Source organism: Lissotriton helveticus, chromosome 7 (genome assembly GCF_964261635.1).
Source record: "Lissotriton helveticus chromosome 7, aLisHel1.1, whole genome shotgun sequence".
In the NCBI taxonomy this organism is placed as follows: domain Eukaryota; kingdom Metazoa; phylum Chordata; class Amphibia; order Caudata; family Salamandridae; genus Lissotriton; species Lissotriton helveticus.
This window is the reverse complement of record NC_136068.1, coordinates 1,597,214,143-1,597,239,758: the sequence shown is the minus strand read 5'-3', so window position 1 is coordinate 1,597,239,758 and position 25,616 is coordinate 1,597,214,143. Positions and strand designations below refer to the sequence as shown.

At 48.3% G+C, this 25,616-nt stretch overlaps 1 protein-coding gene across 10 annotated transcripts in view; it reads right to left on the bottom strand.

Moving 5' to 3' along the window:
* Positions 1-1,138: 1,138 nt before the first annotated feature.
* MED25 (mediator complex subunit 25) overlaps positions 1,139-25,616 on the bottom strand; it is a 260,000-nt gene continuing 235,522 nt past the window's right edge. For all 10 annotated transcript variants that reach the window (XM_078655193.1, XM_078655183.1, XM_078655190.1 and 7 more), the window contains one exon: positions 1,139-2,182. In XM_078655193.1, the coding sequence (XP_078511319.1) occupies positions 2,073-2,182 (110 nt within the window). In that variant the 3' untranslated portion in view covers positions 1,139-2,072. The remainder of the gene's footprint in view (positions 2,183-25,616) is intronic.

The following is a 25,616-nucleotide window of genomic DNA, read 5'->3' as shown; positions in this document are numbered from 1 at the left end:
AGCATGCCCTCAGGAAACCCAGAGCCTCTCGTCGCTTAAGTCCAGTCTATAGACGGGCATAGGTGTTGTCACGCTCCTACACCATTCTCTCGGGTTCCAGTTGACTTAATCATTGTCTGAATGGCCAAGCGGCTGATGCCAGATATCAGTGCCGGAGCACTCGCTTACTACATGGGAAGTGAGCAGTAGCACGAGTGGCAGGAGAAGCACAGGTCCTATTATTTCATCACTGCAGGGCCCCATGTAGAATTTGAGTGCCGTTCTGGCTATTTCGGCTCAGCAAAATATGGGTCGCTGTCCAACCTTGCCTTTGGGCACATGATCACTCACTGGGAGACAGCAGGAGGGTCAGGATCCCCCCTGGATGCAGTGTCGAGCCACTTTCATAATGCAGAATGGTCTGTGGCTATGGCAGCAGCTTGCATACTGCCTCCTGTGCTTTGGTGAGACTCCTTCATTGAGATTATGTCAGCCGTCAGCCGCTGCGTGGTCAGCCAATCACTGCCTCTCAACTATCTCCCCAAGAGAGACATAGAGACCTCTACTGCAGGCTTATACAGGACTTAGAAATCCACGGGCGAAGTATAATCGGGACGCGTCTGCCTTGGTGCCTACCAAACCACACCCTGGGACCCTCATTTCTTCTTTGTTCCTGCTTGATGGAACGGAGTGAAACATTCCCGGAAGGAGCTGAGGTGGATTAACTTTTTTGGGGCAGTTGTTGCAAAGATCCATCAATTGGCACCAAAGTAATTAGAGAAAACAAACATGCTGTGTGCATGTGCCCGTAATTGCTCCGGTCTCATAATTGTAAACCACGAAAGGCGGCACTCCAGGATTTTTTTTCCAACTCTAGAAATTCATTTATTGCAGCAAAAAATAATTTTTTGCTGCAATGAATGTATTTTTGGAGTTGAAAAACTTCCTTGGGTGCCGCCTTTCATGTTTTGGAATTGTGATACAGGAGTAATTTTCCGTTCCAAAGAAGGGATAACAAGCAGTGCATACTGATAAAAACAAACCACATTATTGACACACACACACACACCTACATACAGACACACACACTGCATATAATGGAACAAGCCCTGGAATAGTATTCAGTAGAAACAAGACACATTGACATAAAACAGAGGAATCTGGTATTGGATGTTTATTATTAAATGTAACATTATGCTTTCTGGTTGGCTTGGAAAGACAGTGACAGAAAAACAGCCACAAGCAAGATTGTACCAGTTCAGTTGAGCTATGTTCATCTCCCCGCCCCACCATAAAAAAATAATCTACTAAACAGGATTTTTGCTTCCTCTCCAGGGCTAAAGGAGATATTCACATAAGAGTCAATCAACTGAAACTATGCCTTCTAAGGCTCTTAAACCGTGATTAATAGCTAACAAAGACGCACAAACTAAATGTGCCTTTAATGCAACTGTCTAGCAGCTGAAGTGATAAAGAGCAGGCCAGCCGCAGAGTTCCACCTCAGTCATTTTAAAACCAATAAATAAGTTCCTGTTAGTGCTGCAAAAAATGAACAGGAGTAGGGCCAACAATCATTGTGCCATATCTGTTCTCATTGGTGTTGGTAGTGCCACTGAGAGGGAGTTAAGCATAATACCCTTCATCTATCCTCAAAACATTTCAGAGCATCAGCAGGCAGAAGCCAGGTTTACAAGCAAACACCATGCTCCCATACTTTCTCACCAGTGTCTGGGGTGCGGCAGAGCAGGAGTATGACCTACCTACTATCATTATGCCCATTTCTCTTCAATAATATTATAGTGCACTATGGAATGAAAGCAGGGCCTAAAAACTGAAAAGACACCAACTACACGCTTCCTTAATGTTGCAGGATGGTCAGAGTAGTCTATAAACAGAAAATATACCCACCCTCCATCCTGAATGGTACACCACAGATGACATTATGAACAGGTGAGGCCTACAAACAGTAATGTACGTCAGCAATATCCTGGAGTTATTCTGGGAAAACCAAGGCCTAAAATAAAGACATCACCCCTTCTAGCGCTAACGCAGAGGAGAAGAGAGTCTGTGCAAATGCGTCCTCAAAAATATCTTTAGATAAGGTCCATCAGAACGTCGTCCTCAATGACACTAGCAGTTTGAACTTGCTGCAGTCCTGGTTGTGTGATGGGTCCGCGAGGCCCAGAACTCATCATCATTGAACCTACACAGAAGTAAAAAAGAAAAAGGAAAACAACAATGAGGACACATCTTAGTGACACAATTGCAATAAGGAAGGAGACCACCAATGTTAGACACTGCAATACACAAAATGAAGGCCCTTTAAATCCCAGGCAGTGGATTTTGTGGAGAATTTCTCTCTAGGCCTTCATATTAGTCTTGCCACCTTCATATAGCTACAAGTGTAGCTATATGAAGGTATATGCTAATCATGCTTTCTGAAGGTAAAGTAGCAAATAATGTCCTATACTGATTGTTTAAGAGGCTCTTATCAGCCCCTCTCGGTGAACATGGCTGTCCAGTCTGTAGTACAATGCAAAGGGCGATGGCCCTATTCAGCGTGACCTTTTCTTTTTTTTGCCTCAGTAAACCCCACAAAACTGATCGTCCACCTGGAGTTCTTTGGCCTGAACAAGGTAAAAACTCAGCGTGCTTCTGGGGTCCAAGCGGTGGAGTCTTTTCTCCTCAGAGGAGTTGTAAGAAACTGGCTCTATATATACTGCACCAAAGTGAGGTACAGTGTGTAAATAGTCCAGGGGGTCTCCAGAGGTCTGGCAGAGGTTAAAGTTAGATAGAACCTTACTCTATAAAGGGGTAGCTTGGTCGAGCAGTAAGGCAGTATGAGAGGACAGTGTTAAGCATTTGATGTACACACTAAGTCAGCAAATGAATTCACACACTCAAGAATTGAACTCTAGGCAAATTGTTTTTGTATAAAAATATACTGTTGTTTTATTTCTAGAACCAAGCAAGCCTGGCACAGGTAAGCATAAAAATAATTTTCAGATGCAAGATGCTGTTGTTGAATACTTTCAAAATACAGTAGGACTTTGTACCAATTCAAAGGTACAGGGGTTGCAATGCAATGCACAAACTTAGTAGACTTAGTACATAGGAATCAATAGGCTTTTTAAGTAAAATGCAGTTAAATTACTTTTCGGATTACTTTTACTAACACAGTACTGGATCCTAGATTCAGCACCGGGACATTTCCTGAAAACAGTTGAGAAAATGCGTTTTAGTTAGATGTATGATTTTTAAAGAATATTCTTGTATTTCGAAAGTTGACACTTCGAAACTTTTTCACAAAGAACCACCAATGTTATCCTATGGAAAGAACTTCAATCCACAGGTAAGTTACTTCTACGTTACTTTTTCTACTCAGTGCTGGATACCTAGATTCAGCACTGGGACCTTTCCTGTAAACAGTTGAGAAAATGCGTTTGGTTTATTTGTGCGATTTTTAAGGAATATTCTTCGTTTTCAAAACTCGACACTAAGAAACTTTTTGGGGAGAAAAAGTGTAAATGTTATTCTCTGAGGAAAAATAGGGTATTGGTTTTGAGGAACGTAATCGGTCTTTGGAGTTAGGGTCTGAGGTTAGACTCAGTGGTCTCCCAGGGTTAGTGATGCACTGTATTTGCACCCTCAGCGGCACTAGGGCAGCCGGGTGCAGAGTGTTGAGGTCCAATGTTATCTTATGGAGGATAGGGGGGCTCCGGTTGGTGGCTGCTGGCAAGCAGGCCACAGGGTTGTGGGAGCAAAGCTCCCAGGTTTTAGCTCAGGGCAACTTGGGGACCAAGTTAGCACAAAAGGGTCACCCTCAGCGGCACTAGAGCGGCCGGGTGCAGGGTGCCGTTTTGCGGTCGGGTGCCCTGTTGATTTCAATGGAGATTATCCGGGACAAAGAAACACAGCAGGCTCGGGGGCGAGGATCTTCCAGGAGCGACCACCACTTCGAGGGGAAAGTTGGGATGTTGAGGGTTGGTTAGGCACTGCTGGGTTGGGCACACAAGGCCGTGGGGCGTTGGGTGCAGGGGTGCCTTGGGACGTCGAATTTTCTTACCCGCTCTAGTCGTGGATTGAGGCTGCAGGCGTCGTCTGGAGGTTTGAGGCAGGTCAGGGGTTGCTGGTTCTCGGGTCAGGATCGCCGGGGGGACCCCCTCATGGTGTTTTTCCACTCAAGCTTGGGCAGCGTTCGGCGGGTGCAGAGTGGGTTGGATTCGCGGTTTCTGGCTGGCACCAGAAGCTGCAGTTTAAACACGTCCGGTGTACCCGGGAGAAACAGTCCTTAAAGTTTAGGCAGGCAGGTCCCTCTGTAGTTTTTGAGGTTGCTGGTCGCTGGACACCCAGGGTTTTGCAGGAGCAGGTTCGATTGGAAACAGGCCTGTGGGGCTGGGGCCAAGTCAGTGGGTGTCGCCCTCTTGTTAGCTCTACATGGCTTCTCATCCTTCGTCTTCTCTTCTTTTCTTGAGGTTGCTGGATCTGACGAAGGAAGGTTCAGGTTGCCCCTAAATACTAAATTTAGGGGCGTTGCAGGTAGGTAAAGGGCAGGGACCAATGGGTCCCTTCCCTGGGGTGGGTACACCCCTATTCTGCCACTCTCCAGTGGGAGGGGGACAGGAGCCTGTCCCTGGTTAGCTGGGTCCCCCCATCCTAAAGATGGCGGTAACTCGAGGTTGTGCTTTACCTCGCCTCCCCCACCCTAAGGGTGGAGTTGGCAGAGGTGGGCACACCCCTCTTTCTCACTTGTTTTTCCTGACGGTTCTCCCGCCCAAAGGGGGGGGGGGGGGTAGAACCAGTGGGGACCAGTTGCTGAAAGCAGCAAATCGTCTGGAGAGGCTCACAAAGGCGGCATGCCTTTGAAGCCTATCCTTCATGAACCCTGCCCAGCCTGGTGGAGGAGGCTTGGCACCTCGTCCCAGGATGTGCATTGTTTCAGGCCCCCGAGAGCAGCAAGCTCTCGACCCAGGGGTCCAGAAACATGTCTGGTGGTGGCAGCCTAAGCAGCCACTCAGTCAGGTCACTAGGAGTTGGTCGAGTTTCAGGGGGCATCTCTAAGATGCTCTCTGTTGTGCATTTTACATCAAATCCCACACTGGCATCAGCGTGGGTTTAATGTGCTAAGAAGTTTGACACCAAACTTCCCAGTCTTCAGTGTAGCCATTATAGTGCTGTGGAGTTCGTAATAACAAACTCCCCGCACCATATAGTCTTAATGGCATCACTGCACTTACAGTGCCCAGCAATGGACTTGGGCACTGTAGGGGTACAGGGCTCATGCACCTGTACCCTCACCACTGGCTTAGGGCACCCAGCAAGAGGGGTGACTGGTGTATGCCAGGGCAGTGGTTTGTGGGCATGGCACACAGGGATGTGTGCCATGTCGACTCTTCACTTTGTTCTGCACCAAGACATGAAGCCTGCAAAGGCAGTGTGTGAGTGTCATGGTGCAGGGCCCCTAAGGGTGGCACAATACGTGGTGCAGCCCTTAGAGGCCTTCTCTGGTCACAGTGCCCTGGGTACCTGTGGTACCATTTACCAGGGGCTGACATGTGGCAAGATATGTCAATTGGGTTAGTTTTGTGGAAGAACACAGGCCCTGGGCACCTGACTGGCAGGGACCCAGGGCACACCAAGAAAAAGTGCATCAGGGGTCTGGCAAAAAGTGGGGGGGTTACTGCAACAGAAACCCACTTTCCTACAGGAGTGAGGAGAAGCACAGAACACTGCTAGGGTGATGATTTGGCGGATGTGGAACTGCAACACAACTTTAAGCAAGAAAGATGCTCATATCCATAGACCCAGGTTGTCCAAGAAGAAGTATGTATACGGTGGATGGACACATAGCCTGCAGCTCGCTCACTCGCTGCGCCGATGTTATGGTGATAAGGAACACCGGCTTGAGGGTAAGAAGCCACAAAGGAAAGATATGAAACATCTCAAAGAGAGTACACATCAAATTTGTGAGGACCTTAAGGTCCTACTGTGGCATGACAAAGGAGAGACAGAGAGGAATCAATTGTTGGAGACCTTTCGAAACCAGTATCACTACTGGTGATTTAAACAATTAGGGCTGATCCGGCAATCTCAGAAAGGCTGAAAGATATTCCTCAACTGTGTCCAAAGTAAAGCTTTGTCAGGCGAGCAACAAAACAAACACTGTCCGATAACTTGTTCTGGATGGGGTAAATCTGGCATGTGCTGCGCCAAACCATAAATTTGTCCTAATGACAGGGGTATACATTTTTTGGGGAGGGACACCTGGCTGCAAATTATCCAGGTGCTAAGCCCTGCTCAGTAGCTGAAACAGGAGGTCCTTACCGAGGGGTAACTTGATCAGAGGACAGATGCTCAAGCACAAGAGCTCTGGATGCCATACTTTTTGTGCCCAATCTGGTGCTATTGGGATGACTTGGGCCAGATTGGTCCTGATCTTCTTCAGAACTCAGGACAGAAGAAATATCAGAAAGGAAAGCAAACAGGAGTCCCGCTCTAGACGGAACGAGCCTCCTAACAAGAAGCGCCTTGGAAACCCCAAAGTGCAGAACTGGTGACATTGCACGCTCTTATAGGTGTGGAATAGATCCAGCCAAGATTCTCCCCACTCGAAGAAGAGACCCTGCTCCACTTATGGGTATAACTACCACTCGTGATCTGATGGGCGCGGCGGATGAGCTCTTCGGCTCTGGCATTCAAATATCCTGCCAGGTAGTTTACCACTAGGCAATAGTGCCTTATGGCACAGGGTACAGGACTCCACACTGCCCTGCTTGTTGCAATCCCATGCAGGGGTGGTGTTGTTCATAAGCACTGGCACCCACTTCCTTTGCGTTGAAACCCTTCCTTCTGTCCATCAAAGTGGATAGCCCTCACTCCAGGTTGATGTGGAGGAAAAGGGAAACCAAGTATCAGCGTTAGTTGACCACGGCCCCTCGGTTCATGGAATGGGTAAGACTGCTAAGACATGCCTATCAACACCAGCAATGTTCCTGGAGGAAACATTATGAAGAGCAGGAAAACCCTTCATATAAGCCAGCTAACAGAGAGCTCAAAATAACCATTAGAGAAGATAAAGCACTCTGATGGAGACCAGAGATATCTTATCTCCACCTCGCCCAGATGGCCACCCTAACCCAGAAGGGACGAATGGTCACCACGGTCAACTCTGCGTAGGGTAAGGAGAGGGGTCTGCCGTTGCCCCAATCGCGTTCCAGCAACCACCACTGAAGATCTGTGAAGAAATGGGGTGTATTATATATGGTGTGGTTGTGAGACCTCATCGTATATTACACTACCAACCCTTCTTAAGACAAGTTAGGTTTTGTTTGTAAAAACTTAGCTCAACTCTAGTTATGGCTTCAAGCAGTCAGGATGCAAGAAAGGAACAAGTGTAAAGCAATTAAAAAGCACCCAAACAATTGAAAAAGAATGAAACGTGACTCAAAATGTAACCTACTTTTATAAATTGCCATTAGATTTCTTAAGACGAAAAATTGAATTTAAAAGGAACAATAAATTAAGACTGTTCAATTAACATCTAACAAGCTTAGGCAAATTCAACAAATTTGACACTTGGAAATTTTTCAGCAAAAAGCTACAGTAGGGATTGATGCAGACACATATAAAATTTGGGCACAAAGCCAGTCAAGAGAACAGCAAAGGTCCAAAAAACTAACCGTGCCGAGAAAAGCAGTCTTGAGTCCAGTTCCACTGTCAGTTGTCCCTTGCCATTGATTTCTAGTGAATGGTCATGATACAACGGATAGACACTAAATATGTTCCATGATGCTGAAGAGTCTGTGAGGTCGACGAGGTGTTCCTGGGGCTAGCCCTCGGACCATGGTCTAGCTGGGGCTTCGTCCCTCTAAGTCCTGTTTGATCCAGCAAAAGTCCAGTCGCCATTGGACTACTGGTTACGGGGCGCAACAAAATCAGCCATTCCCTTCTTTTCACCATAACTCACCTTCCAGGTGACCCAGCTGCACTCAGACGACTTTCCCAGGTCCAGCAGACTTTGGTACAACTTTTGAGTATCAGGTTTTGGTCTCCTGGGCTGTGCTGCAACATGGAGCGAGGAATGAGTGCTCTGGTCTACCTCCTAAGATTTTGTGGCCCTGTGCTGAGAACAGGAAATCAACCAACTGACTCTTGCAGTTTCTGCTTCTCGCTGGGCTTAGGGGACAACTTCTCCATAAGCATGCCACAGCAGGCACAGTCCTTTCCTTCGATAGCCCAAGGAGCAGCAGGTGCAGTCCGACTTTGATGCAGACTCTCTTTGCTGGTTCCAGGGTCAGCAGGACACTCCTTCAGTATTCTACTGCAGTCCAAGCTATATGTGAGCTATGGATGCAAGGGGTGATCCTTTCATGCCCAGAAGGTGCCCTGAGGGGAGGATGTGGTCACTAGCCAATGAGGTACCTGGTTATCTCCCACTTGACAACTTCCTCTGAAGTGTGGCATCTTGCTATCCCAGAGTGGGTGTGGAGCTTGCTAGCCTGCCCTGGAGGTGTGGCTACCTAGGGGCTATATGCCCATGGAAGAAACAGTTGTGCCAGTGTTTCCCCCATCTCTGTTCCCGAAACCAATCTGTCTAACAAAACTAAGGAGCAGCCCCTCTAAGCTTCTTCTCAGGAGGAAATAACACCTCCTCCAGCACCAGGCCTCTAATGCTACCTGTACTGGGAACAGTTTACACGTCTCAGCAGGCTGGAAGAAGGCTGCCTCGTGACCAGCATTTGCAAATGGGCACTAGTGAACTTGGGCAAAGGAGTGCCAACTTTCTAAAAGTTGCACGTAGCAACAAGTGACATTAATTTCGACCTGGGAAACAAGTTGGGCTTAATGTAAAGAATTGTTCAACACCTTGGAGTACCAACTTTAGTAGACTTAAAAAAAATTCTTTCTGTATGGTCACCCCCAAGTTATTGGACTGAGGCTGGTTGTTTTTCGACTAAGAGTGCACTGAAACCTGCTAACCAGACCTCAGTGCCTGGCCGGTATGTAGACTTGGCTTTTACCCAATTGGCTGAGCTAACTTACTTGTAAGTCCCTAATAAATGATACTCAGGGTTCCCCTGGCAAGTAAGTTAGGAGGCACCCCCAGGGTTTGCAGCACTGGTTGTGCCACTATGGGGGAGGCACAAGTAAAACAAGAATCCAAGACGCAGTTTTAACTGCTGGCCGACTGTCATTTAAAGCAATAGCAAAGCCAGACTTCCCTAGGTATATGTGCAAGCCACCCCTATGACAAGACTATTGAGTCCTAAGGCAGGTTGCAAGGTATTCCATAGGCAGAACATGGAATTTTACATGTTTTGACAGTAAAAAAGCAGAACTGCCATTTTTACTATGGAAAAGCTTTGTTGCTCTATTGGCAAATGCAGATTTATATTCTGACCACTTAGTTATGCTATTACTGGAACAGTGCGACCCAAGTAGGTAATTAAAGGCATCAAACAACTTCTTAAATTCAGCCCAACTTGATTGTCAGGTCGAAATTAACGTAACAAGTTGAAGTGTGCAACTTTAGCAAAGTTGCCACTTTGCTGCCTTAAGTCTCATGTCGATACTGGTTGCACACAGTGTCCTGTCACCAAGACAGCTTTCTGGCCTCACTGGAAGACGTGCTAACGACTCCCAGGAAAAGATACAGTGGGGGCCTGCTCTGGAAGGTGGTGTCACCGCCTTCCTACAGGAAGCCACATAAGTGCCGACCGAAAAGATGAGCTTCAAAAGAGAAACAGCCTTTGGAGAGCAAATGGGTAATACTTGGGAGAGGGGCTTCTCCATTGTTCAGGCAGACTGGCTGACACTAGGGACAGGAGAGGGGAAACCAGGTGCCAGACTGGTTTTCCAGTGGCGTGTAGCCCCTTTGGCAGCCACACCTCTGAGTTGGGTTAGGAAGCTCCCCACGCTGGGAGAGGGGTCTTGCCATCTGGGAAGTGGGAAGAATGGTGCATCATGGGATGCCCATATGCCACACTTCGCAGGAAGTGGTCATCAGCTGGGAGGGAACCTGGTAGCCCATTTGCTACCAAACATATTTTTCTCAAAAGGCATTTTCTGAGCATAAGTAGGGCACCCTTTGCACCCAGAACTCAGGTCTCGATTGGACTGGAAGAAGGATAGAGGAAGGACTGCCCTTTTGCATTGTGGAACCGGCAAAGAGAGGCTGCACCAGTGTGGACTTCACCAACTGATCCTGTGGAAATCAAAGGAGAAGGAGTGTGCCTGCTGTGTCCTGCTTGAGAAGAAGTTGTCTCCAGAGCCTGGTCTAAGCCAAGAGACTACAAGGGCAGCCAGCTAACCTCCTGTTCACAGCACAGGGACACAACAGCTGAGAACCCTTCTGGGGCTAGTTGATAGCCCAAAGTCTTCAACTATCTGCCAACTACCGTTGTGCAGCACGAAGGACCAGACACACAAAGTTACACCCAAGTTCGCTGAGCTTTGGAGTGTCGTCAGTGTGCAGCTAGGTCCCCCAGAGGATGCGTTACAGACCCAAGAAGGATTGGCCTGTGACCGTGATACTGGGCAACCAGTAGTCCAGCGGCAACTACTTTTCTTCCAGCATCGAGAGGACTTCGAGAGACGTTGACCCTGTGACCAGGATCTCTTCACCCCCTTCGTAGACCGAGGCGCAGTTGCAGCAAGACCCGCCTTCAACCGCATTACATCCACAGCATCCTTTGAGCATCTTTCACACCTTGCATTAGGACCACTTCCATAGGAAAGCCCTGAAAAGGATGAAAGTGCCCGGAACTGACTGAAGGCTGTTTACCCTGCTGAGGTAACTTTCTGAAGACTGTGCTTGTCCCCCTGACTGGCTCCTGATTGGAGTTGGTCACCTAAAGTAACTGCAAGTGACCACATTCCAACTAGCCCAAACTTTTTGGTGAAAGCTTGTTTTTGGCTGAGTGAAATAACTTGATTTACTATACCTTATATATTCTATATCTCTGGAACCCTCTGGGGGATCTTTTTTGTTGTGGTGTCTATAAATACATAAAATTACAGTCTATTTTTATAAATTGATATCGGATTTCTTTGGTGTCTTGTCGATTTCTTCTTCAATTGTTTTGGTGCTTTTTAAGTGCTTTACACTTGCGTCTTTGTGTAAGCCTTGCTGCTTAGTGCCACAGCTACCCAGGGTTGGGATAAAGGTTTGACCAACGAAACCTAAGGGTCCTTAAGGGGTGGGTAGGTGAATTACACGGTGAGGTTGCACAACCACACCATATAATACACACAATTTCCTCACATAGTCCCATTCAGGAGTTAGCACAGCTGAGTTGTCTGCGTCTAACCCTGTACTGCCAATGGAGGTACTAGCCTTCTTCACAGTAAAAACAACAATTGCGAGTTTTGACTGTCAGGCCATGTGAAGCACACGTTCTACTTTTAATAGGCTGGACCACGCCTTAGGACTCGATAGGCCTGCTGTATGGTGACTTGCATTAATTGGAAAAAAAAGAGAGTGGGGATTTGCCACTATTTTAAATGGCAAAGTTAGGATATCAGTTTTAAGCATGTTCGCAGGGGTCCCTTTAATATTGGGCCCACTGAGACTTCAGAACCCACTGGAGAGCCCACATTTGCCACCTGGCATGCTTGAGCAGCAGGATGCAGGAAGCCATCAGTCCCAGTAGCCTCAGAGACAACTTCATTGAAAATCAGGACAGAGGCTGAAAGATTGGGATTGTAGCCTGAAAGTCCTAGACTCTTCTTTGTGAGGGACAAAACCAAACCATAGCTAGAACGGTTCTGATGAGGGGGGTGTGTGTGAGAAGGAGGTAGGTGCGAATTTCGCACATTGATAGTGAACCCCAAAGATGGCAGGAGGTTTGCCATATTGTGAGGTGGTTGACAACTGCAGGGGCCAAGCCCACCATCAGCAGCCAGTCCTTGAGGTAGAGGGAAGACTGGAACTCTCGACCTCCGAAGGTGCGCTACTATCACTGCCATCACGTTCGTGAACACCCGAGGTGCATTGGTGAAAACAAAGTTGATCACAGCGATCTGAAAATGCTCCCATCTCACCACGAGCCACAGAGTGCGTTGATGGGCCTGCTGGACAGGCTCCCCCTCAGTACCCCCTTTGACCAAAAGGGCTTGCACTTTCTGCTTAAAACAGACATATGGCTGTCTGACAGTCACTCTGGGGATGGTGGAAATTATGGCAAAGTGGCAATGAATGGCAAGATGTACCCCTTCTGCGCTATCTGTTGGACCCATCAGTGTGACATTATGGTCTGCCAGCAAGGAAGCAATCGTTGGAACCTGCCCCCAACCAGTTGGAAGGGGGTTGGGGAGTTATGGATCAAGTAGTTTGCTGACCCTGACCGCTTGGGCGGTGGCACTTTGGCCTCGAAACTGCTAAGCACCTTGCTGTGGTTGAACTGGATGACCCTATGGGGCACCTCTGCTGAAGCTGTGAAAGGATAAGCTCATGGATTGTACTGTGGCCTGTACTCCTTGAACCACTTCAGAGTGGAATGTGCCATGTCTCCAAACAGGTGAGTCCCGTCAAGGTACATGTCCATAAGGGACGATTAGGCATCGCCTGAAAAACCGGTTGACCGCGGCCAGGCATGGCAGCAAAAGGCAACGCTGGTGCCAATGGCTCGCCCAATGTAATGGATGGTGTCCAAGCCACAACAAATTGTGAACTTTGTCACATCACGACTATTCCGAATTGGCTAGGTTTAGGACAGGTCATAAGTCTTCTGGTACACCTGGGAGTACTTAAGCCACCTGTTAGACCTGCAATTGCAAAAAACAACAAGTGATGGACTGAATGTGGATCAATGTCACACACTCCCCCAGTCAAAAGATCTGGGCCCAAATCCATCGTTTTTTTGCACTCCACACCACCCTGGGTCAGATAATGGCTTTATGCAAATCAGCTCTGACCCTGTTGCCCCATGGGAACAGTCCAGTCCGAACTACAACAGCCATATCTTTCCCAGACCGGAATCAAGCATCCGAGGACCGGACCGGTTTCGAGGTAACACCTCTCTTCAGCCCAGCTAGCTTGACTCCAAGTGGTGTGGAGTGCCTGGGACCCACGTCTGGGCATCCCCAGCGCACTTAGGGCGGCAATTGCAAAAAACAACAAGTGATGGACTGAATGTGGATCAATGTCACACACTCCCCCAGTCAAAAGATCTGGGCCCAAATCCATCGTTTTTTTGCACTCCACACCACCCTGGGTCAGATAATGGCTTTATGCAAATCAGCTCTGACCCTGTTGCCCCATGGGAACAGTCCAGTCCGAACTACAACAGCCATATCTTTCCCAGACCGGAATCAAGCATCCGAGGACCGGACCAGTTTCGAGGTAACACCTCTCTTCAGCCCGGCTAGCTTGACTCCAAGTGGTGTGGAGTGCCTGGGACCCACGTCTGGGCATCCCCAGCGCACTTAGGGCGGCAATTGCAAAAAACAACAAGTGATGGACTGAATGTGGATCAATGTCACACACTCCCCCAGTCAAAAGATCTGGGCCCAAATCCATCGTTTTTTTGCACTCCACACCACCCTGGGTCAGATAATGGCTTTATGCAAATCAGCTCTGACCCTGTTGCCCCATGGGAACAGTCCAGTCCGAACTACAACAGCCATATCTTTCCCAGACCGGAATCAAGCATCCGAGGACCGGACCGGTTTCGAGGTAACACCTCTCTTCAGCCCGGCTAGCTTGACTCCAAGTGGTGTGGAGTGCCTGGGACCCACGTCTGGGCATCCCCAGCGCACTTAGGGCGGCAATTGCAAAAAACAACAAGTGATGGACTGAATGTGGATCAATGTCACACACTCCCCCAGTCAAAAGATCTGGGCCCAAATCCATCGTTTTTTTGCACTCCACACCACCCTGGGTCAGATAATGGCTTTATGCAAATCAGCTCTGACCCTGTTGCCCCATGGGAACAGTCCAGTCCGAACTACAACAGCCATATCTTTCCCAGACCGGAATCAAGCATCCGAGGACCGGACCGGAAAAAAAAAAAAAAAAAAAAAAAAAAAACGATGGATTTGGGCCCAGATCTTTTGACTGGGGGAGTGTGTGACATTGATCCACATTCAGTCCATCACTTGTTGTTTTTGCAATTGCCGCCCTAAGTGCGCTGGGGATGCCCAGACGTGGGTCCCAGGCACTCCACACCACTTGGAGTCAAGCTAGCCGGGCTGAAGAGAGGTGTTACCTCGAAACCGGTCCGGTCCTCGGATGCTTGATTCTGTTCTGGGAAGGACATGGCTTTTGTAGTTCGGACTGGACTGTTCCCATGGGGCAACAGGGTCAGAGCTGATTTGCATATCGCCATTGTCTAACCCAGGGTGGTGTGGAGTGCAAAAAAACGATGGATTTGGGCCCAGATCTTTTGACTGGGGGAGTGTGTGACATTGATCCACATTCAGTCCATCACTTGTTGTTTTTGCAATTGCCGCCCTAAGTGCGCTGGGGATGCCCAGACGTGGGTCCCAGGCACTCCACACCACTTGGAGTCAAGCTAGCCGGGCTGAAGAGAGGTGTTACCTCGAAACCGGTCCGGTCCTCGGATGCTTGATTCCGTTCTGGGAAGGACATGGCTTTTGTAGTTCGGACTGGACTGTTCCCATGGGGCAACAGGGTCAGAGCTGATTTGCATATCGCCATTGTCTAACCCAGGGTGGTGTGGAGTGCAAAAAAACGATGGATTTGGGCCCAGATCTTTTGACTGGGGGAGTGTGTGACATTGATCCACATTCAGTCCATCACTTGTTGTTTTTGCAATTGCCGCCCTAAGTGCGCTGGGGATGCCCAGACGTGGGTCCCAGGCACTCCACACCACTTGGAGTCAAGCTAGCCGGGCTGAAGAGAGGTGTTACCTCGAAACCGGTCCGGTCCTCGGATGCTTGATTCCGTTCTGGGAAGGACATGGCTTTTGTAGTTCGGACTGGACTGTTCCCATGGGGCAACAGGGTCAGAGCTGATTTGCATATCGCCATTGTCTAACCCAGGGTGGTGTGGAGTGCAAAAAAAACGATGGATTTGGGCCCAGATCTTTTGACTGGGGGAGTGTGTGACATTGATCCACATTCAGTCCATCACTTGTTGTTTTTGCAATTGCCGCCCTAAGTGCGCTGGGGATGCCCAGACGTGGGTCCCAGGCACTCCACACCACTTGGAGTCAAGCTAGCCGTGCTGAAGAGAGGTGTTACCTCGAAACCGGTCCGGTCCTCGGATGCTTGATTCCGTTCTGGGAAGGACATGGCTTTTGTAGTTCGGACTGGACTGTTCCCATGGGGCAACAGGGTCAGAGCTGATTTGCATATCGCCATTGTCTAACCCAGGGTGGTGTGGAGTGCAAAAAAACGATGGATTTGGGCCCAGATCTTTTGACTGGGGGAGTGTGTGACATTGATCCACATTCAGTCCATCACTTGTTGTTTTTGCAATTGCCGCCCTAAGTGCGCTGGGGATGCCCAGACGTGGGTCCCAGGCACTCCACACCACTTGGAGTCAAGCTAGCCGGGCTGAAGAGAGGTGTTACCTCGAAACCGGTCCGGTCCTCGGATGCTTGATTCCGTTCTGGGAAGGACATGGCTTTTGTAGTTCGGACTGGACTGTTCCCATGGGGCAACAGGGTCAGAGCTGATTTGCATATCGCCATTGTCTAACCCAGGGTGGTGTGGAGTGCAAAAAAACGATGGATTTGGGCCCAGATCTTTTGACTGGGGGAGTGTGTGACATTGATCCACATTCAGTCCATCACTTGTTGTTTTTGCAATTGCCGCCCTAAGTGCGCTGGGGATGCCCAGACGTGGGTCCCAGGCACTCCACACCACTTGGAGTCAAGCTAGCCGGGCTGAAGAGAGGTGTTACCTCGAAACCGGTCCGGTCCTCGGATGCTTGATTCCGTTCTGGGAAGGACATGGCTTTTGTAGTTCGGACTGGACTGTTCCCATGGGGCAACAGGGTCAGAGCTGATTTGCATATCGCCATTGTCTAACCCAGGGTGGTGTGGAGTGCAAAAAAACGATGGATTTGGGCCCAGATCTTTTGACTGGGGGAGTGTGTGACATTGATCCACATTCAGTCCATCACTTGTTGTTTTTGCAATTGCCGCCCTAAGTGCGCTGGGGATGCCCAGACGTGGGTCCCAGGCACTCCACACCACTTGGAGTCAAGCTAGCCGGGCTGAAGAGAGGTGTTACCTCGAAACCGGTCCGGTCCTCGGATGCTTGATTCCGTTCTGGGAAGGACATGGCTTTTGTAGTTCGGACTGGACTGTTCCCATGGGGCAACAGGGTCAGAGCTGATTTGCATATCGCCATTGTCTAACCCAGGGTGGTGTGGAGTGCAAAAAAACGATGGATTTGGGCCCAGATCTTTTGACTGGGGGAGTGTGTGACATTGATCCACATTCAGTCCATCACTTGTTGTTTTTGCAATTGCCGCCCTAAGTGCGCTGGGGATGCCCAGACGTGGGTCCCAGGCACTCCACACCACTTGGAGTCAAGCTAGCCGGGCTGAAGAGAGGTGTTACCTCGAAACCGGTCCGGTCCTCGGATGCTTGATTCCGTTCTGGGAAGGACATGGCTTTTGTAGTTCGGACTGGACTGTTCCCATGGGGCAACAGGGTCAGAGCTGATTTGCATATCGCCATTGTCTAACCCAGGGTGGTGTGGAGTGCAAAAAAACGATGGATTTGGGCCCAGATCTTTTGACTGGGGGAGTGTGTGACATTGATCCACATTCAGTCCATCACTTGTTGTTTTTGCACCTGTTAGACCTGGCATCATTGGCGTGAGTCTCCATCCATTTTGACAGATTGCCTCCTCTGTTTTGATATGTCTTTGCTGGATTTATGCTTTGGGTACTGTGCCACTGCTAATCAGTGCCACAGTGCAAGTGCTCCCTATGTTAAATTGATGTACTAATTGGTTGTTCCATGACTGGGTTATTTGATTTATCTGTCAGCCCCTAGTACAGTGCACCATGTGTGCACAGGGCTTGTAAATCAAATGCTGCTAGTGGGCTTGCAGCACTGGTTGTGCCACCCACAGAAGCAGTTTGTAAAGTGTGTCTCAGGCCTGCCATATTTATTTATTTATTTATTTTGAAAGTTTTATATAGCGCGAACAAGATCTTTGCAGATATCAGAGCGCTTTACAGACGAAAGGAACAACGTGTGAGTAAAATAGCAATTGGGGTGGGGAAGATACATGTGGGAGCATAGTCAGCCAGATACATCAATAATGATACAAGTGCAAAATAATTGATAGCGTAAACACTCAGGCAGGTCAATAACATGCGTCATACAAAAATGCAAAAAAAGATTAGTAAGAATGAATGGTGCACCGTCTGTGAATATCGTCCCCAGTAATAATTCAAGTGTATTTAGCCATGAGGATAGCCTTTACTTCTTTCTTAAAAAGCATGGTAGAGGAGATGAGTCTGATTTCAGGGGGGAGTGAGTTCCAGATCCTGGGTGCCATTCCTGAGAAGGAGCGTTTATACGTTTTTTCCTTGCGGAATCTTTGGGGCTTTAGCAGAAGGTTGTTTGTGCCTCTGGTGTTCCTAGAGCCTCCGGAAATCGTCAGCTTTTGGGCGAGGTATCCGGGTGAGCTCAGGTGGACAGCCTTGTGCGTGATGCAGGCGATTTTCAGATGAATTCTGGCTTCAAAAGGCAGCCAGTTCAGGGCTCTCAGGTCAGGGGAAATGTGTGAGTGCTCTCTTGAACCGGTGATGAGTCTCGCTGCAGCGTTTAGAGAAGCTCTTATGGGTGCCGTGGTAGTTAGGGGGAAACCGCAGAGGGCGATGCTGCCGTAATCTATTCGAGGGATGACTAGAGCTTGTACCGCAGTTTGGAAATCTTTGGCTGGAAGGAAGGGTTTGAGTTTCCTTAGGGTATTGATCTGATAGTTCGCCCCTTTAGTTGCTTTGTTGGTGTGTTCCTGCATGTTGAGGTTGGTGTCAAGTGTTATGCCTAGAGATTTTGCTGAGTCTACAATGGTGGGCTGAACATTGAGTGCGGTTAGGTGTTTAAGCCAGATTTGAGTGCTAGTGATCTTCGCAGGAGGTGAGATCAAGAGGAACTGTGTTTTAAGAGCATTGAGCTTGAGGTGATTAGCAGCCAACCATGATTGGGTGCTTCTGATCGTTGAATTCAAGAGCATAATGTCTTTGGGTGATTGTACTTTGAGATAAAGTTGAGTGTCATCGGCGTACATGTGGAATTGAACATTGGATGCTTGTAGCAGGGTGGTGAGAGGTTCCATAACTAGGTTAAACAAAGTTGGGGATAGGGAGGATCCTTGTGGGACGCCTAGCGTTACCGGTATTGGAGAAGACATCAAGTTGTTACTCTTGAATTTCTGCGTTCTGTTGTGTAGAAAGGACGTGAACCACTTGAGCACAGTTCCAGATATACCCATTCTTGAATTTAATAGGTCAAGTAAGTTCTCATGTTTGACGGTGTCGAATGCAGAGGAGAGATCAAGAAGGATCAGGAGGCAGGTATCGTTTTGATCTAGGATTTGGAGGGCGTCGTCAATTATGTGTATCATAGCAGTCTCTGTACTGTGGTCCGCTCTGAAGCCTGATTGATGGGTGTTGAGTAGATCAAACTGATTAATGTGTCTAGCCAATTGAGTTTGTGCGCATTTTTCGAGCAATTTGGCAAGAGTCGGAATGTTGGTAATGGAACGGTAATTATTTAGATCAGAGGGGTCGGCAGTAGGTTTCTTTAGTAGAGGTGTGACTTGTCCAACTTTCAGGGAGTCGGGGATGGTCCCTTGTTGAAGTGAGCTGTTGATAATTTTACTCCAAAGTGGGAGGAGCGACGGGGTAAGGTCTTTGACAGCGTTGGCAGGAAGGGGGTCCGTGGGGTGGTTGGCTGGTTTCACAGTACTGAGCAGTCTACCAATTTCTTCTTCCGAGTAGGTGGCAAAGGATGACCATGTAGCATTGTTTTTTGGTTCAGTGGGTGCTGTGCAGAGGGGTTTGGGGTAGAGACTTACGTCAATGAGGAGCTCGTTCTTTATGTTGTCTGTTTTTTGGATAAAGAAGGAAGCGAAGTCTTCACAGGAGGGTGCTACGCCCAGAGTACTGAGTGGTTGGGGTTGTTCCTTGGATTGTGTTCTGAGTAGCTCAAACAGCTTTCTCGGCCGATTTTTGGCATGGTCGAGCTGACGGCTGAAGAAGTCTGATTTTGAGCGTTTTATTTTCCTGAAGTAGGCATTTCTCTTTTTCTTCAGCGTTTTTAAGTGCAGTGCGGAGGGAGCTGATCTCCAGGTGCGCTCTGCCATTCTCATGGCCCGTCTATCATCATTGAGACTCCCGTTGTACCAAGGATTGGACATTTTTGTGGATGCTCTTTTTAGCTGCAGTGGTGCAGCTTCATTAACTAAGGCGGTCATAGCGTTGAGATAGTGATCCGTCAAGGATTGGACATCCGTCATGCCAGTGGGAGGAAGTAATATATTGCAGCTGTTGGGGGGTAGAGAGTTTGGATTGAGTTTTTTCAGGTCTCTTTTCCAGACTTTGGGCTTGAAGGATTGAACCGGGTTAGCTTTGACTTTTTCATTGATGATGAACGTGACAATGTGATGATCTGACCAGTCGCAGGGTTTGATAGATGCGAGTTGGATAGAGTCTTCTTTGGAGATGATAAGGTCAATGATAGAGCCTTTCTCGTGGGTCGGGCTGTTGCATATTTGGGTGAGGTCGAGGGCGTCGAGGAAGTTTTTAAGACTATTTACCACCGCGTCATTATGATCGTTCCAGTGGAGGTTGAAGTCACCAAGGTATATTTGTGTGAGTTGTCGCCCTGAATTGGTTGTGATCAAATCCATAATTTGTTGCGAGAAGGTGAAGTTGTCCCCCGGTTGGTGGTAAATGCCGTGAAGAGAGCAAATCGGTTTGCCTTCACTGATAATATCAAGGCAAATGTATTCATAGGAGGTTGGGGAGGGTAGGGAGGGAGAAATTACTTTCGTGACAGAGAGGTTACTCCTGGGTATACATGCGATTCCCCCACCTTTTTGACCAACCCTGTCTAATCTGGTGATGTGGTAGTTGGGGGGAACCAGTATGTCCAGTATGGGTGTAGAAGATTCATTTAGCCAGGTTTCAGTCATGACGATGAGGTCAATGTCCAGTGATAAGATGAGATCAGCGATTGCACAGGAGTGTCTAGAGGCCGATCTGCAGTTGAGGAGGGTGCATTTGAGACGGGGTGTGTCGAGGGTGGAAGGGGCTTCGAGAGAGAGGGGGACTTTTCTCAGGTTACTAAGGATAGAGTTTCTGTTGTTTTGCGTGGGGGGGGTCTAAGGGGATTTGGATGAATCGTTGTAATGGCGCGGGAGGTGGAGGGTATGTTGTTAAGGGGAGCTGGGCCGTAGGAGCGGAGGAGGAAGACTGTATCGAGGTCCGATAGTGTGTTGCAGGTGCGATGGGGACGGTTTTCCCGATTGCGAACAGGGATTGAGGTCCAGGGCGGGGGGCGTTGAGTGCGAGAGTCAGCCGACCAAGTGGAGGTCCTGTTAGGCAGGGTGGTGCTGGTGAAGGCGGGTGAGGGGTGTCTGGGATGTGTGGAGAGTAATTGTTTGATGATGTGGATGTCTTGCTTGAGCTTGAGGAGGGTGGTGGGTGAGGAGTGACTGGAATGCGAGCAGAGTAGTTGTTTGATGATGTGGATGTCTTCTTTGAGCTGGAGGAGGGAGGACATAACGTAGTCTAGTGTGGGATTTGTGTTGGTGGTGGGTATTGGAGGGTTGGGGGAGGATGACATTATGGAGGAGGGTATTGGTGGTGGGTGGAGAGTGCATGGTGGAGTATGGGCGTATGTTATTAGTGGTGGGGGCGCATGTAGGGTAATAGGGGGTGAGAATGGGGGGGTGAGTGTGATTGTAGGAGGTTCTCTTTTGCGGAGGCGGAGTTGAAATGATAGAGGCGCGCTCAGTGTGGCTAGTTAATGTGTGGAAGAGGGGGCTGAGAGTGGGGGGGGGATAAAGGGTGGGGATTGTCTGTTGGCGTGTCAGTCTGGTGCTGAACCCGGTTAGGCGGATTGTGAGTGGGAGCTGTGGTGTCATGGATGGAAAGAATGGGAATGTGGGCTGGTGAAGGGGGGGAGGGGGTACGGTTGGTGTATATGGGTGACAGATCTATGTCTGTGATTGAGGGGTGTGAGGTATCAACCCTAGGTGGGTGTATGACTAAGGTGCTCGTGCTAGAGGAGAGGTGCGAGTCCTTTTGGGGCTGAGGTATACTAGAGGCGTTGTTGTTGGGGGCTGTGGTGACAGGGGAGAGAGGAATGGGAGTGGTATGAGTGGAGGTCAGGGTGTTGGTGGGACGGGAGGGGGTGCGGCTGGTGTATGTCGGGGAGAGATCTAAGTCTGTGATTGAGGAGTGTGAAGTGGTTGCAGTAGGTGGGTGGATGACGACGGTGCCGGTGGTGGGGGAGAGGTGCGTGTCGTTTAGGGACTGAGCTGTGTTAGTATCGTTGTGGTTGGGGGCTGTGAGGTCAAGGGTGGTCGGACTGAGTGGGGTCCGCGCATTGGAGATGTGCTGTAAGAAAGTGTGAAACAGGTTATCTAGTAGTTCCAGGTTCCTGTCTGTGGATTGGATTAGGACAATCCCGTTGTTATAGATAGTGATGGAGGTTCTGCCTGGGAAGAGTTGGGATGGTGTTATGGAGAGTGTTTGGCCATGAGCGGATTTCCTGGAATTGGATACGGTGAGTAAAGAGAGGAACGTTTTTCTCCATTGAGCTCTGCGTGCGGTGTGGAAGATGATATCAATGTTTACGGCACCATTGACCGGTGAGTGGTAGGTGTCTGCAAAGGGTATTTCAGGGTGGGACCTCAGTAAGTTGTGTTTAAAGCGTTTAGCGGCTTTTTTGGTGAGTGCAGGTGGGTAGTTGATTCTGTATGTGTGCTTGCCGATGAGCTCCATGTTGGGGTGAAGGAGTCGGTAGGTGTGGGCGGGTGCTCAGTAATCACCGGTTGCATGGAATGAAGGTGACACTAGCAGGCAGCCAAAGTGTATGCGGTAGTAGTCAATGCAAACAGGGCTAAGATCTATTGTGGGTGCGTGTTGCCCAGATGTAGGGTGCACAATAATGATAAACTGGAGCAGAATACAAACACATACACTAATACCCAATTGATTGTAACAACAGTGGCATTAATGAGCAGCCAGAGTATATGAGGTAGTAATTGGTGCAAAAAGGAATGAAACTTGAAATGGGAGCAGGTTACATAAGTGTACCAGGTCAATATGAGCAATTAATCAGTGCATTACATTGAAATCGCAGTGTGTTACAAACAAGTACAGCATAGAATATAGGTATAATCCTGATGATATACTAGACTGAAATACCAGTGCGGATGTATGACGTTACTCCGCATACCGTTACAACTACCTACCATTACAACGCGACCATTACAACGCATACCATTACAACGCATAGCGCTTTGGGGTGCTGGATAGTGGTAAGTATAATTTACTATTCTAACTCCAGTCCCCGTGGACCCTAGGGAAGGTGTTGGATAGTAAATTATACCATTCCCTATCCTATAGCGCCCCCCAGCGCAATGCGTTGTAATGGTATGCGTTATAAAAGTCGCGTTGTAATGGTAGTGCGGAGTAACGAATGCGTTGTAACAGGTGCATACCACCAGTGCAGATAGTAAAATACCTAAAATCAAAAGTGACAATAGTGAATAGTCAAAAATGGGTGTTTCTAAATAGTTGAGGTGCCTGAATCAGTAGCAAGAGAAAGATGCCCCAGAAGTTGTAAGCTATGTAACAATAGTGAGTAGTCAAAGATAGATGAGGTATATGAGTCATTAGCAAAATACAATTACAACCAAAAATTATATGAGACCTGAAGTGTCACTAGTGAGCAACCCAAATATATGGGGTAGCAATTGGTGCATAGGGTGATGAAAAAGTGGGATGTGCAGTATAAATGAGGTGTAATAGTCCGTAGCCAGAATACTGAGTAGTCAAATAGTGTCAAATAGTAGTCATAGTGAGTAGTCAATAACAAATGAGGTACATGAGTCAGTAGACAAAATACAGTTGCAACCCAATTATACGAGACCAAAAGTGCCCCTAGTGAGCAGCCAAAATATGAGGTAGCAATCGGCGCATACTGGTAAAGAAAAAGTGGAGTGTGCAGGATACAACTAGGAATAGAGACATATATTACCACTGTAAAAGGTAGACACCCTATCTTCGTCTGACGTGTAAACATATGATGTATATATATGAGGTAACATCGGTGCATTACAGGTGAGGACAGAGTGATATGTGCAAGATCCAGCTAGGAATAAAAAGCCCCTGTAAATAAAATACTACTGTAAACATATAATATAGTAACATAAAGTATAGTAACATATAATACCACTGTAGAAAGGTAGACACTCAGTCCTGAGGAATGACTAGCGTAAATAAAATACAACTGTAGACACTCAGTTCTGAGGAATGACTAGCGTAAATAAAATACAACTGTAAACATATAATGTAATAACATATAATATAGAACATGTGATACCACTGTAGAAAGGCATATAGTATAGTATAGTGACGTGTAATACCACTATAGACAGGCAGACACTCAGTCCTGAGGAGTGATTAGTCCATGATGGTCGCCCAGGATAGACAGTCTAAGATGGCCGAACCGTTATGGGAGATAGGGGAATTAGTCCTCTGTCTGCTGCTATTACTTTGAGCACAGGAAGGACAGTTTCGCTTTCCATTAGAGCAAGCCCTGTTCATAGCATGATGGGAAGGAGGCTTATCTCTACTTCTGGCAGTCTTGTGTGGGGGAGTTGAGCTGGGAGCCTCGTGGACATCGGAGGCATGAGGGGGATTTATTGCTACAGTTTTATGGCCCTAGCCATTTTGAACAAAGGAGATAGCTTAGAAAGGCCTGTGTGCAGTCTAGCACTGCCATGTCGACTTGGCCAAGTGCACACACTTGCCAGTCCCTAAACCTTCCCTTTTTTTCTTATTAGACACCCCTATTGTAGGCTCAAGGGCAGGGTGCATTGTAAGTATAAGGTAGGACATGCTCCAATGTGTGTAGCATGCTCTAATACTGAATTACAGCCATTTTTGTTTTTCACTATTGAAGGCTACCTATTCTCATAGGCCAGAATGGGCAGTTAGATTATTACATTCTTATAATCCTAACTGACTCAGGGAACATGGTAGAAATTCGAATTCAGTATGCCTGAACTCAGAATAATAAAATACATATTTTAGTAAAGTTGGTTTTAATATTCTGTGTTTGAAAATACCACTTTTAGAAAGTAGGCATTTTCATGCCTGCCTATCCAGGCCTGCCTCTGCTGGGTTGTGTATTCCTTGTCTGGGTTTGTGAGCGACTGGGCCTGGGGGATTCCAGGAGACAGGCTGGGGCAGCCCAGTGGTGAATAGAGGGATCTGCATCTAGATGGGAGGGAGGAGTTGCACCTGGGACCTGAATAGGGCTGGGCCTTCCCTCTACAATGCTGGCTCCACTTCCTGTGGCTTGTCTGATGTCTCTGCCCTGCACTGTGGAAGGAGAGGAGGAATCATGTCACAGAGTGCTCCAGAGCTGTATCTTCCCTCCCCTGTGCTGACTCCATCTCCTGTGGGGCGGCTGATGTCTCTGCCCTGCGCAGTGAAAGGAAGAAGAGAGTCATGTAAACAAAGTGCTCAGAAACTGGTTTGGACTAGGCAGAGGCCTCTCTGCCTTCAGAGAACAAAAGATTTTGGGGTATAAATATTGGGATCCTGATCCCAAGAAATTAGATCACTTCTGGACAAGAAACCTTTCTGCCAAGGAGAAGAACCAAGGAAAGCTGCAGGAGTTGGACTGCCCCTCTGCTAGTGTGCTGTTTACTGGGTTGGCCTGCAGTGGTTGCTTCATTGCCAAGGGAAAGGAGAAGGTACTTTGTAAGGACTTTCATCTACAGAATATTCTCCAAGGCCTTGAACTGTACTTGCCTCCTGCTGAAGTCTCAGGGACAAAAGACATCACCTCCAGCTCCCCACTGAATTTCCTTGCTGGGAATTCTGACTACAGACACTTACGTGCCGCTGGGAGCTGGAAGCACGACGCATCGAGAAGAAGCGTGTCGCCGCCGGACCTGAAATCGTGGCAACGCCGGAGAATCGAGCCTTTGCCGCATCTCCCTGGAAGCGTGTGTTCATCAAAGCTGCCTGCTGTCGCATCACCGGAGAAGCGTGACGCCATCGTGAGAGACACCATCGCATCACCGGAGAAGCGTGTTGCAGGGCCTGTCGTGGCTCCAAAGTACTGAGTCGTCGCAAGGCTGCCAGGGCGTCATTGCATCGCGGGCGCCATCTTATGCATCGCAACTGGATCATCGCATCGAGGCACCATCTTGCGCACTGCAACGGGCCCGCATGCCGAAAATCTACGCATCACCTCCGCACCGGTAAGGCTAACGACGAGTCCCCTACTCTACGGAAGCATTGAGGCAGGACGCAACCGTTCTCCCGGATCACGAAACCGACGCATCTCCCCTTTTGCGAGCCTTTTGTTTACTTTGCTTTACGCATCCAGGTACTTTGTTGAGACCTTTGCCGCATTTACCATCAACTTGAATCATCTTTTAAGCAATTTTAACAG